Source organism: Seriola lalandi, unplaced genomic scaffold, assembly GCF_002814215.2.
Source record: "Seriola lalandi dorsalis isolate HSWRI2012SDOR001 ecotype SW California unplaced genomic scaffold, Sedor1 jcf7180002054367, whole genome shotgun sequence".
NCBI lineage: Eukaryota > Metazoa > Chordata > Actinopteri > Carangiformes > Carangidae > Seriola > Seriola lalandi.
The window spans coordinates 209,273-222,734 of NW_019524920.1; the positions used below are offsets into that span (position 1 = coordinate 209,273).

At 40.8% G+C, this 13,462-nt stretch overlaps 1 protein-coding gene across 4 annotated transcripts in view; it reads right to left on the bottom strand.

Moving 5' to 3' along the window:
• ldb2a (LIM domain binding 2a) overlaps positions 1 to 13,398 on the bottom strand; it is a 90,818-nt gene extending 77,420 nt beyond the window's left edge. For all 4 annotated transcript variants that reach the window (XM_023408549.2, XM_023408548.2, XM_087174601.1 and 1 more), the window contains exon 1: positions 13,122 to 13,398. In XM_023408549.2, coding sequence (XP_023264317.1) covers positions 13,122 to 13,253 — 132 coding nt within the window. In that variant the 5' untranslated portion in view covers positions 13,254 to 13,398. The remainder of the gene's footprint in view (positions 1 to 13,121) is intronic.
• Between the last annotated feature and the right edge of the window lie 64 nt (positions 13,399 to 13,462).

Here is a 13,462-nt window from a genome sequence, read left to right on the forward strand (position 1 = left end):
AGAAGTTCCCACATTAGATTACATGTCTGCCAGTTTACTTAGGCACTGTTCCCATTTTCTCTCCCTCTGTTTCTTTTGGTGTCCAAGCAGCAGCCAGAGACCACAGTTTGTGTTACTGTATAGATTTGGGGTCAAGGTTAATACACAGGACTCGTTCGTCTGCTGTTTTAATGCAGCAAACATGTGTGACGAGAAGCTGCGCCACTGACTGCAGAGCGCATTCAACAGTGACTGATCACCGCAGCAGCAATAATATCATTGTCCTGCTGAAGTGCCCTTGATCAAGATACACACTGACTGACCGACAAGTGAGACTCAAATAATTCAACATAATAATCAACAGAAAATGAATCGACGACTATTTTTATAGCTCGTGATAAATTAAGTAATTTATCGAGCGCCCTGCCAAACATTCACTGGTCCAAGTTTCAAAGTAGAGTTACAAAGCCTGTTTCTGTGAGATGTGAGCACTTTAAACTGACTGATTGTTTTGTTTTTTTAACTTTCAGAAAAGAGTTTAAGGCAAAACTATTCAATATTTTACAAGATAGCAAACATTAAATTCCTTTTTCTTCTAACTTGTTTATCATCTTGTGACCAATCAGATTCGTCTGTGATTCTGACCCATAATATGAGAGGATTTGCTGCGTTTCTCAGTTTTATGTAATAAAAAATTGAATATCTTTGGTTTAGGACTGTTGATCAGCCAGAACAGGCTGTTAGAAGATGTCACCTTGGGATCTGGAAAACTTGTGCTGACATTTCTTTTACATTAAATGATTAAACAAATGATCAAATAAAAAAAAGACTGCATGATCACTGGTTGCAGCCCCACACCTGGAGCTTAGATATCTACATCTATTAATAATAAGAAAAAACTGAGCACAGGTTCAGTAAACACCCTAACTGCCTAAAAAGTGTCTCAGGTCAATAGAAACAAACAGAATTAAGTCAATATTAACATGGAAGACACAAGAGCAGGGCATCATGTTAAGTGTCAACAAATATCAATAAGGTGGAAAATACTAAAACCACAACAAAATGCATGAATGACAAAGCAGGGAAATACAATTATTTACCGCACCCATGAGAAATTACCATCAACAGGAAACTGAGGATAGAGGTTCTCACTTGGACACAGTAACACTATTCCACCAGTGTGGCCTGTATTCCCCTCCGCTGAGCTAATTAGACCAATAAACAATAAGCACATGGCACACTTCCTCCCACAGCTTAACAAGAAGCTCAATCAATACTGGATTTCATCAAATCCGCTGATAGTGTTGTTCAGTTTAACCGAAGGCGCTCTGTTGTAACGTCACCGCGTTGGCTCCTCGCTTTAAACACGTCCTCACCTGTTGCTTGTTGACTGAGGTAGTGCACGTGACTCATGTATTCAATTATGTTTTGGACTCATCTGATAACCTTTTACAATCTTCTGATGGTCTTCAGATTTCTATAACCGCTGCATTTTACTTGTTAAAATATTTAACAATATGAAAATTGTGGGCAAAAATGACGTGACCTAAACTAAAACAAACACATTTAAATTAAGACTTTCTGCAGCGCTGAAAAACTGTTCCTTACTGTGCTATTTACTGGCTAAAGAGCTAAATTTATGTGCGAGACTGAGCTCGTGTCATACTGTACATCAGGCAAGAGTGGCAGTGAGTGTGAAGCCAGTGAATTAGCATTAGTGTGATGTTCTATGAATGAGGGAATGATTTGTAATAACCACTATAAACCCACATCTTCTCTGTGCCAGTATTAGAATGGTGGAGGTCAGAGCCAGCTATAAAACAGCCCTCACGGAGCTGGTATGTATTCACTGTTTTGCTCATTGACACTTAAGCAGGGCGGATGCTTGGCTTCATGTAGGATGTTTCTGAAAAGAGCTTGTGACCGACTAAAGCATTGTCAGCTCACATTCATGCCTGGAGGATATTCTAACATATATACCAAAGAGCATGACTGCTCAGAAACTGTTTTCTGACTAAATCTACATTAAAGATAAATATGCACTCCACTCCCTGCTTATTCAGAACTGTTCATTTAAGCTAATCTCACAGGAAAAACAGTAAACTACATCGTAGTCAAACAGCTGATCACTAAAATGACGAAACAGCCAGAAACCTGCACAGAGAAGAAGCTGGCTCCTGCTGTAACTAACCTGAGGTTCGGTACGTCTCCTCCACATTCACTGTATCTAGTGCTGAACTTCTTTTTTTTCTGCTCAATGATGAAATATTATAGGCTAAAATATTTTTTCTGTTAAGTGTACAGCAAAGGTTACACTGCTTTCTACACTCAAACATCTTTTTGTTGTTTGTCTTCACTTAAGGTTTTAGCCTCAGTGGATGTTAATGTCTGTGTCTTGGTTGGTCCAGAATGAAATATCTGAACGTGAAATTCTGCATAAACATTCATGACACCATTGAGGTCTTGTGCAAAACGTCTGGACAACTATGGGATGGACTGCCATGAAATTTAATAAAGATATTCATGTCCCTTTCAGGATGAATTGTAATAACTCTGATGATCCCTGAACATCAGATCAAAACTTCAGTGTATCCAGTACACAAAACAATGACATTCATCCTCACTGGTGCTTTTTGTTTGCTACCATTTAGCAACTGTTAGCATGCTAACAGGCTAAACTAAGGTAGAGATAAACATTACACTGGCTAAATGTAAGCATGTCAGCATTGTTCCTTTGAGCATGTTAGCATGCTGATGTTAGCCTTTAGCTCAAAGCACTTCTATCTCCAAACAGCCTCAAAGAGACACTGGCATGGTTACAGATTCTTAGTCTCGTTTATTGTCTGATCCAAAACAGATTATAAACATTGGAGAAAGAAAATACCAAAGATACGTCCCAAAAAATATGAGGGATGGCTGACAATAGCTAAATGGATTTATCATGGCCAAGAAAGGGCCGGAAAGCAGAGAATCCTTCAAAAAAAAAAATCTTGGAAATGGTCTTGGAAGTAGAAGACAACAATAAAGTGCTCTGCCATTCAAGGCTGCAGTAAAATGCAGGAATCTAGTTACTGTTATAAACTGCAGTTTTATGCCTTGTGTTTCATATCTACGGACACATCACTAGTTTTAAATAGTGCAAACATTCCTGTTGCCAGGGTTCGGTGTCTCACTCACGGACAAAGTTGTTAGGATGCAAGGATCCAACCTGTGACCTCACTGTTTGGAGACGGACTCCGTTACCACACCGGGGGCAGAGAACAACAGGACATAGACGGACTACAGGCCCGTCTGTCTTCTCTGTTATCTGAGCGACAGTGCAGCCTGGAAGGAACCATGGGAAAGAGCCAGGAAAAAGGTGGGTCTATTGTCCGAGTATCCTGCTGGATGTGACTGACGCTCATTGTTTGACCAGAGGTCCTTTTTTTTTTTTTTTTTTCGTATGATTTTCTGGGAACATCCTCTCAGAGCATCTCACGTACAGTACGACATTACTGGACCAACACAGTGAAAGTGAGACTCTAAACAGAGATCATATCCAAACCTGTGCAGATATCTTTTTGATGTTTTCATTATATAATTATTATATGTGTACATTTAAATTTCATTTTAAAACTATTATCCCACGGATAATCTAAATTTAAAAGTAATTTACTGGATGTAAAACAACATAAAGAACAAACAAATACTATAATTTACTATAATGTAAAAATATATAATGTAAAGTTACGCCAGTTTAACCTGCATATATTTTATAACTTATAAAGCTTTTTGACAAAGCTTGTAGCACAGACATTAGATTTGAAATAAATAAATAACTAAATGTTGTTTCTGTTATAGGTGTGAATCATGATTCACTTGAACAAGAATTTAAACTCTTTTGAAGGAGCCCTGTTTTATGTTGTTTAATAAAAGCCATGTGACCAATTAAAGATGCTGACGTGCTCCAGCTTCTTTGGTTCACACGGCTGTGAGACTTCGGAATAGCTGGTTCTGCTTTCGACAAGATTGGTTTCATATGCATTGTTCTTACAATAGTTAAATGGGCTTGTTTTAGTTGTTTTAGCTTTAGCTCTCTGGAACTTTAGCTGCTAAATGCTCCACAACGTTCACCAGCTTTGACTGTGACCGTGCCGTTAGGTGCGGAGCAGGTAGTGCACAGCTGGAAAAACAACACCACGAGAGCGGTGAGAGCGAACCTAAACGGTAAAGTTGTGGTTCAAGCAAAGGCTTCGTGTAGCCGAGGGGAGCTGCAGATCCAGATTCAGATTCTCTGTAGGTTCATCGCTGCACACGACCTATTTCACACTGACACATTGGTGTTACTGGTTGGTGTTACTATGGTTGTATTGGCAGCATGTTTTTTTCCTGTGTTGTTTCCTGTGACCTGAATGACCTCTATCACTAAGCATGGAAGACAAAAGTAGTTTCCCGTCTGGAGGTTAATAAAGTTTTCTCATTATCCATCACTGTGGTCTGTAGAAACAGACATAAATGACTGTCAGTATTTTCACAGTTGTGTCTTAACTTGTGCACATGCAGTTCTCCTAAACTCAGTTTCCCTCAAAACAAAAACAGTGAGTTAAATACATGATTCTATTCACTGGTTTTACACCAAAGAGCAGCTTTCTAAGGCACGAAATGATAAACAGGTAAAAAGCTATGACCAGACTTTTCTGCGGATAAGGTTACTTCTTCCTTTTCTTTTCGAAACTATCAGCCTGTCCGCTCACCTTTTAGCGGTATTATTCTTTAATTCAACGCGGGGGAGGTTGCCAGGGAGTTAACTAAGGGAAGCAGAAGCTAATGTGATTCAGTCCTTTCACTGACTGGCAGCATTATGAAAATATAAAATGTTTTTGTTTTTAATGTAAGAGCTCCGAGCAATGTTTTACGAGTCCACAAAGGCAGATGTCTCTTCATTGTCAATAAGGCTGTGAATCATAATAACAACACATATTAGAGACTAGAGAAATAAATAATAATGCTGTTTACTCGGTGAGCCAAGTAAATACCAAATGTTGTTGACTTATTTAAGACTTATTCTCCATTGTTTTGTTGTGTAATGTGTGGGAGGGAGCAGAAAGGTAGAGTAAATGTAACCAGTGTTTATCTGACTGAAAAATGATCTTTAATTTCAAACGTATTTGATCATTTAATCGACAGTGTTCAAATAAAATCAAATCTTTCATATTAACTAATTAACAAATTACGTGCAAACATTTCCAGGCTGATCTTAACTGCAAAAACAGCATCTAAACCAGGACAGTACAAGAAGATCACACCTACAATATGCTTAACATATTTACTAATAATTGATCTGAAAGCCTTTCGATCGGTTTACTTCATTAAAAAGAAAGTGATTACACTTCAGTTGTGACATCATTCGAAGCCTTTTCTACGATTCCTACAGTGGCCTGTTTTCCCTGATGGGAGATAAATCCAACAGTAATGGTTCAGATAAGGGCACCGTGATGTTCAACACCTTTCTGGTAATTACTCTCAGCCAGTTTCACACACACACACACACACACACACACACACACACACACACACACACACACACACACACACACACACAGAAAATTGTCCCTGCTATGAAGCACTTACATATAATGTATGTCTGTCCAGTAGGAGTTTTGGACACATTTTAATTAGGGCTGCAACTAATGTTCATTTTGATTATCAATTAATCGGCCAGTTATTTTCCTGATGAATTGATCACTTGTTTGGTCTGTGTAAGGTTAGACAGTTAAATTTTCTAAACACATTTTCTGAAGCAGAAAGTGATCCCAGAAAAAAACAAAACAAAAACACTCAGTTTACTGTCACACGAGGCAAAGAAAAGCAGCAACTCCTCACAACTCCTCTTAAACGATTAATTGATTATGAAAACAGCTGCCAATTATTTTTTCTGTCGATCAACTGCTGATGTTTTCCAGCTCCGGTTTGGAAATCGCTCTCTACACAAAGCTACATCATTAAAACGGGGAGGGATGGGCCGCTCCTCTCCGGCACACACACTTTGTGATTTCAGCCGACAAACAGGTGCATTTTTATGTGAAATCTTTTCTTATTTCGAACACTGAATGCGGCTCGGAGACACTTCGCTATAAGACGGGTGTGTCGCAGAGCCGAAGCGATCGGTTGATTAGTCGATTAGTCGGCAACAGTTTTTATGAACCCTTGTTTAAACATGTAAAGATTGGCTGCTTTTCTTCATCTTCGCCGTTTGACTTTGACAAAACAAACAATTTGAATCAACTCGCTCTCGGAGAAAACCGTGGACATTTATCCCATTTTTCTGACCATTTAAAGGCCGAACAAACGACTGAGAAATAATCTTCAGATTAATTGATGACGAGAATACTCACTATTTGCCTTTTTTTTTTTTTTTCATGCCTTGTGAAGTTAAACGCAGACTCTAACTAAAAGAAATCTCCTGGTGTGTTCTTGGCGCTTTGGTGGCTCATCTTTAATCCCTCTCTGTGAACCTTACAGCTCAGTGCCAACTTGACCTCTACATCATAAGCCTATTCATGTCAATCTGACATGTAGTGCTGATGGGAACAGATCCACTTTGCCCCTGACAGGAACAAGGGAATTTGCCATAATGAACACTCCAGTTCCTCCAGTTGCACAGTCGAGCCAATGAGTCAGGTCTGTGGGCCCATTTGAATAATGAGAATGAGACTAACTATGTGCAATAGACACAAGAATCCAATGAATGGCCTGTCAATCACTGCTACTGACTGCATGTCTATCCGCCGAGGAGGAGTGTGACCATTAGACCCACTGTCAGCAGCAGAGGAGAGGTTTTCCTGAATGCAGCCCTGTGGGTATTATTATGGTGCCTCCATTAAAATGCTTTTGTTTTCCTTCTGTTTCAACCCTCTGTGTTGTAGTTTTACTTACAGTGTTATTCTGTGTCCCCGCTCTCTGCCGCTGAATATTAATGTCTTCTATGCTAATGGCCTTACACCGGCTGAGGTCGACCAAGCTCCTCCTCTGAATGTTAATCCGCCGCCTCATTTGCATACGCTTAAGTGTCAAATTCCCCCACAAATCATCGCAGCTGCCTCCGTACGCCGGGGCCAGTGCCCCCCCGAGCGACAGCACAGAAACAATGTGGTCACACCGTATGCATAGCATCAAATCCACATCAAAGCCTGTTTAGATTGCCAGGTCACAGCGGGTTCACGTTGTGTAAAATGAAGGTAATGGGATAGCAGTCAGCCCGGTGCAGAAATACAGCCACGCAGGTAATAAGTATGAATGGAGCAGGTAATAAGGTTGGGATAGAAACAGACCCCGAGTCATCACAGGAGCAGGGCTGTTTAAGCTGCTGCACAGTTATCAGTTCAAAGGTGAGCGCTGATCCCAGACAAACACACAGGACTTGTTGTGTCGTTAGGTTTTATTCCTCCTTATTTCCATGTGTGCTTCTGGGGGCATGGCAGGTGAGAGGGTTGTTACAGAGAGCGAACAACAACAACAACAACAACAACAAAAAAACCCCAGTCCCTCAGCATCACAGCTTCAAAGTAAAGAAGAGAGTCTCACCTAAAAATAAAAGTATTTGTTTTACCATTGAAGGCAACACGAAATCATAGTGAGATATTTCCATCTGCACAACACGTCATCGGTGTTAACGTTTCAGATCGCAGTTCACTCATTTTCTCATATATCATCATTAACTGATTAGTGGATCGACAGAAAACTACTTTGATAAGTGATGCCGCCTCTCACCTGTGAGACTTTGATGCTTCACTTCATGTGACTCTGAACTCAATTTCTTTGGGTCGGACAAAAAAATAAACAAACAAGCGATTTAAAGACGGAAACTTGGACTTTAGGAAATTTTGATTGTGGAAAAATCGTAACCTCTCCGTACAATTCATCGATTATTCCAGAAAACCCTCTACAGATCATCAGCTGCAGAACCAAACACACCGCTCCCTTAGTAAAGGAGAAAACGATTTCACAGCTATTTCGACAATCGATTCATTGATTAAGTCATTTCTTCCCGATTCGGAGGATTTGCTACTTTATATGTTTATATGTTCATGAGCCGATCGAGTCACTGATTCATTGAGAAAATAACTGGCAGATTAACTGATAATGAAAATAATTTGTCCTGATTTCACCTACACTATAGTAGAGCTGAGAGGATTAGGTGATTAATCCACCCGAACAAATCGGCAACTATTTTTAAAACTGAATCGTTGTTGTTTCTCTTCAGCAACAACCTCCGCTGAGCGAGGACTTGATGCGTCTCGGACTGCTGGTCAGACAAGACGAGACCGGGAACACGAAGGGAACTTCAGGAAGTGGTGATTGTGGAAAAATTCAGTATGTATTTCACTTTTTGGTTGTTGTAACATTTTACAGATTAAATGATTCAGGATGGAAAATAATCAGCAGATTAATCGTTAACAAAAACGAGTGTTAGTCACGCACTAATCATCATCATCATCATCATCATCATCATCATCACTGCAGTAGAGCTGAACGTTTAGTCGATTAGTCGGTCTGCAGAAAATTATTTGGCTACTAAATTAATAATCTGATCATTTATGTCATTTCTCTGTTTCATATGATTGTAAATGGACATTTTTCCATTGTTTTCTGAGACTTTATTGATCACATGATTCACTGATCAATCAAGGATGTTATTAACAGTTAAACCGATAATGACAATAATCATCAGACGCAGCCACAGCTCTGTCCTACACGTTCACGTTTTTCACTCTGTGGGTTGCTGGCAGCGGACGTATGGATGAGAGAAGGTCTACGGCCAAAAGTAAATTACAAAACATTACAAAACAGCCTCTCTAATGCACTGAACATCACGAAAATTTACTCTTAACCATCTATAATGGCACAAAAGCATCTGAGGGTGTATTTTTTTTTCCTGATAAAGTTAATTTCTCTGGCTTTTAAAATGATTCAGGAGACGAGAGATGCTGCGAACCCTGTCCACTTACAGTTCCACTCAATACAACAACCGTGCGCGCAAGATGTTGAATAAAAACAGAACATGTCTCTGTCTAATTCTAACAACTTGTTATTTCACTCCCAGAGGATTAGCTGCACCAAGCTTACGCTATAGACGTCACTTACACTCATACGGACTACACTTTCCTCCGGGGTAAGTAAGTCTCCTCCAAGTGTCAAGTCCTTGAGTCCTGTGCCTGCCAGTGCGAGAGGCAGTTGCACCACCAGCCAAGCAAATTCAAAAGCACACTCATGAATAAGACAAATGGAAGAATTTCTAACAGAGCGGTGACTTCAGTCGACTCCTTCAACACTTTTTCTCAAAGATGGTGTCATACTGAGGCTTAGTCAGTTCCCCTGTTAAAAAAAAAAAAAAAAAAAGAAAACTACTCAGAAAGACGGGAATGCAAACTATGGTGAGTCATTTTGCTTCGGTGGCCTGCCAGCGAGCACGATGTTAAGTACGCTCCGAGCTATTCTTATCCTCAACAATGGCAGTCCTTTCACGATATTAAGCATCTTTGCTCGGGTGGTAATTCTGACAAGACTTGCTGTTTGCAAGCTTGAAATCTTTCTGACTGGATCAACAAAATATAGCAACGGACCCAGAGAAATAATGGCTTTAATACATCTCTTCACCCTGAAACCCAACAGAAGCAGTGGCATCGTATGTTCTCTGGATTTGTTTGACACACTTTCTGTCTTCGTCTGGATGTTTAAAGAACACGAGGACATGAGGACAAGTCAAGGGATTCCCACCCTGGAGATCTTTAAGTTGTTTTATCATCTTGACACTCGATTTCCTAATTTAATGAGAACTGTTTATAAGCATGCTCTCGAACATGTTTCAGAAGGCTGACACAGAAAATGACCCATTTCTTCTGTGTGGGACCTCAGAGACCTTGGCTGAAAATTCAATGGATCTTCATGTGATCTATATCTGCGACCGGTGCTGACAGTAATGTAAAGGCAGCACTATCCCTCCTGAATCCAAAACAAGTCCATCATCTGTTATTAAGTGCTGTAACAGAGAGTTAAACCTCTCTGGGGTCTGACTGACCCCAAACATAAGCAGCATCACTGTGCAGGGTAACGTACTGTACGCTATTTTCTAACAAAATAATCATATCTTTTCATGCATACCCCATTTAACAATAAAAGCATCAAATATTTCCTTATTTGGTGTAATAGCATTACTTTATGTTCATTTCTGTATTTTGCAAAGAGAAGAATTACCACTTGAGTGCTTCTCTGCGTTTCGGGTTTTAATGAGGACAGAAAAAAAGTAAAATTTAGAAACCGATGGAAATAATTTTATACATACAGCATTAGGATCTGTGTGCTCCCAAAACAACGAGGAAGTAAATTAAGCTAACAAACACAAAAGGATGTGGATCTGCACGTCCTGCTGTCAGCAAAACCTTGATGAAATATTCAAGAAACTACCTATGAGCTGACTTTCACTCTCATCTTATAGGAGATGGAGCAGCGGCTGAGCAGGAGAACGACCCCACCATCATCATCATTAAGGGACCAAAGGCTAAGCTCGATTTACAGGAAGTAAACAGCTCTAGTGAGTTTGCTTCATTAGGAAAGTCTGTCTCAGTGAAGGTGAAAGAGACTTTACATATGAAGGTCTTTCTGTTACAATCTTCTTCCTTTGCTGCACAGTATTTTTTTTATTTTTACAGGCAGTAGGTTTGTGTGAAGTGATGGCCACAGATTTGCATCCATGAGGATAATTGCTATATAATTTTGTTAAAAGCCTGAACTGAGCTGCATGGCGCATCTGGATGCAAACAAATAGTAAAACTCGAGGCATTTATTTACACTCCATAAGACACTACTTCTTCCTCATTATATTCACCAGCTGCATTTTAATCAAACAATAACCAAATCGCTAAAGAGACGACATATTATACACTCCTCATGCCGCCGAAGAAAGAAAGAAAAAGCCGAGAAGGAGGATGAAGAAGATACGAACACCAACGGGAACAAAAACTAATTATATTATTATGCAATTATATAATTTAGTCTGAGGAGATGAAGGTAATGGTTTAAACTGACGCGTGTCTGCGTGATGTGTGTTTGTGAACCTCATCCATGTATGTTATCAATGGTGCGTTTGTTTGTGCTGCATACACATCCGGTTTGGTTAACACACGTGCACATGGTCCTGTGCATGTGTGCGCTGCATGTGTATGTGTGTGTGTGTGTGTGTGTGTGTGTGTGTGTGTGTGTGTGTGTGTGTGTGCGTGTGTAGTGATTGCACTTGGTGTCTGGGTATGTGTGGTACGGGAGTTGAGGTCCACTGGGGCTTGGACCACTCCGCATGAATAATGCATCACACTGGGCCGTTGCATCTCAGCAACATTGCTGTGGTCTGCTTAAAGTTGCAAGTTCCTCTTTAGGAAAGTCAGCATCATTCTGCAAGCTGCTGCAGTAACTCAGCTGGTAGTCTTGTACCAAAATCTGATTTCCAAAATGACTCCAAAACATTTCTCATTAAATCATTTAATGGACATATTCATCCAAATCTCCTCCATTCTTAATGTCTCGGTGGGAATTCCTAAAAGCCTCCAACTGCAACCAGAGGTACGATTATTTAAAATATTAGGTATTTATTCGAGCTGAAAATTCATCAGCAACTATTTTGATAATCAATGAACCGTTTAAGCATTTTTTTTTTTTTTTTTAAGTAAAAATGGCAAAATTCACTGTTTCCAGTTTCTCAAATGAATATTTTCTGTTTTTCTAATTCTTCTGATAGTAACCTGAATCTTTGGTTAAAACAAATCAAAACATATTAACAGATCACCATGAACTCTGGGAACTTGTGTTTATGATTAACAATTAACGATTAATCATGTAATCGTGGCAGATTAATCGATAATGGAAAACAATCCTCAGTTGCATCATTTATAAAAAAGTGCTCCGTTAAGCTGCTAAAATCTGCTTGTTTTTGAGTTTGGATGCTGTCTATTCCCCCTGCAGATGCTTCACAACTTGACATGTAGAATGAACTTTTTATCTGCAGATTTACACATTTTGTGATCACAGAGCAGATGCTGAAAACAGATGCTTGCCATATAATTCACAGTGGGATCAGCAAAGGTTCAGACACAGTGACACTGAACGCCACACTCGCAACTCATTGAGGCATCAGGAAAACTGACATGAAGTTAATTCACCCCTCCTGCAAATTATACTATGATCATCTTAATGTGCAGCCAGGGTCACTTTCATTGACAAAACTCCATCCAGACACAGTGTGATGAATCATAGATCAGAGATTATGTTGCTTTAACAGTGAAACCTGAAACTCTTCACCACTCTGGTCTAACTCTCTACATTCTTGTTGGGCTCCTTCGGTCTGAGCTGTAGCAGTTTTAAACCGACCAGACACAGTATGCAAATATGTAAAAAAGCAGGCGATATGTAAATGTATGCAAATGAATTAAATGCACGTGAAAAGGCTACTTTGCCTCAGTCCCTACAAGCTGGTTGGACTTGAATAGTCACTTTTCTGCAGCCCTTTTTTCTTTCAATCCGACCCTCAGCTCTGGGTGATACATGGTCTAACATGACGTTTAAATGTCACACTGCAAAAATTAGTCTCAATCTTAATTTTGGTGAAGTGATGAGTCTTAAAAATCTTGACTGAAACCTGTAAACGGATTATTTCACGTGTTTGCGCTGTAGTTTAAGTTGATTGGGGACTTTTAGAATAACAAGCGATGCCCACTTCAGGTGCATCACTCGGCTCCCAATCAGAGCAGGTGACACTTTAAGTCTTGAATTTCAAACAAGTTAATTGGCCACGTGAACGCATCTCTTCCACAAATCGCCTGTTTCCCACTTCAATCCCGTGGATTTTCAGACTCGTCGCTACACAACAGGTCACTTCAGAGGAGGATGTGTCTCTACACACCGGAGCCTGTTTACTTTCACCTCTGGAATGTTTGGCACTTTGGCATCACATCCACATCTCCTGACTGACGGACCTTCAAACCGACCCGAGCCGCTCTCTCTGACCGGCTCCTACATCCCTTCCCTCCTCCCCGCACCGGACCTCCACAGCGCGCTACCCTCCTAACCGGTACCGCGACCTAAACGGGACCGTGCGGCGGCGGTTATCTCCTCACCTCCGTGCGCGCCTGCAGCCGCTTGTTCATCTCGTAGATCCGATACTCGGGCTGGACCATGTAGGGCGAGTGTCTCCTGTAGAAGGGTCCGAACGGAGACGAGTAGAACGGGTCGTGGGTTGGGTTGGACATGGTGGCTCCTGGCGAGGCGCACGGCGCGATTTCAACATCCAGCGGGCACAGCAGCGCACATGGGAGTGCGATGCTCTCCGAAGACCCCCAGTGGGAAGCAGCCGCTGTCGAGGCTGAGCTGCACTCTGCAAGTTGGCCTGCCTAGTTCGCTGCTATAGCGTGGTGCTGGAGGAGGAGGAGGAGGAGGAGGAGGAGGAGGGAGGGGGAGG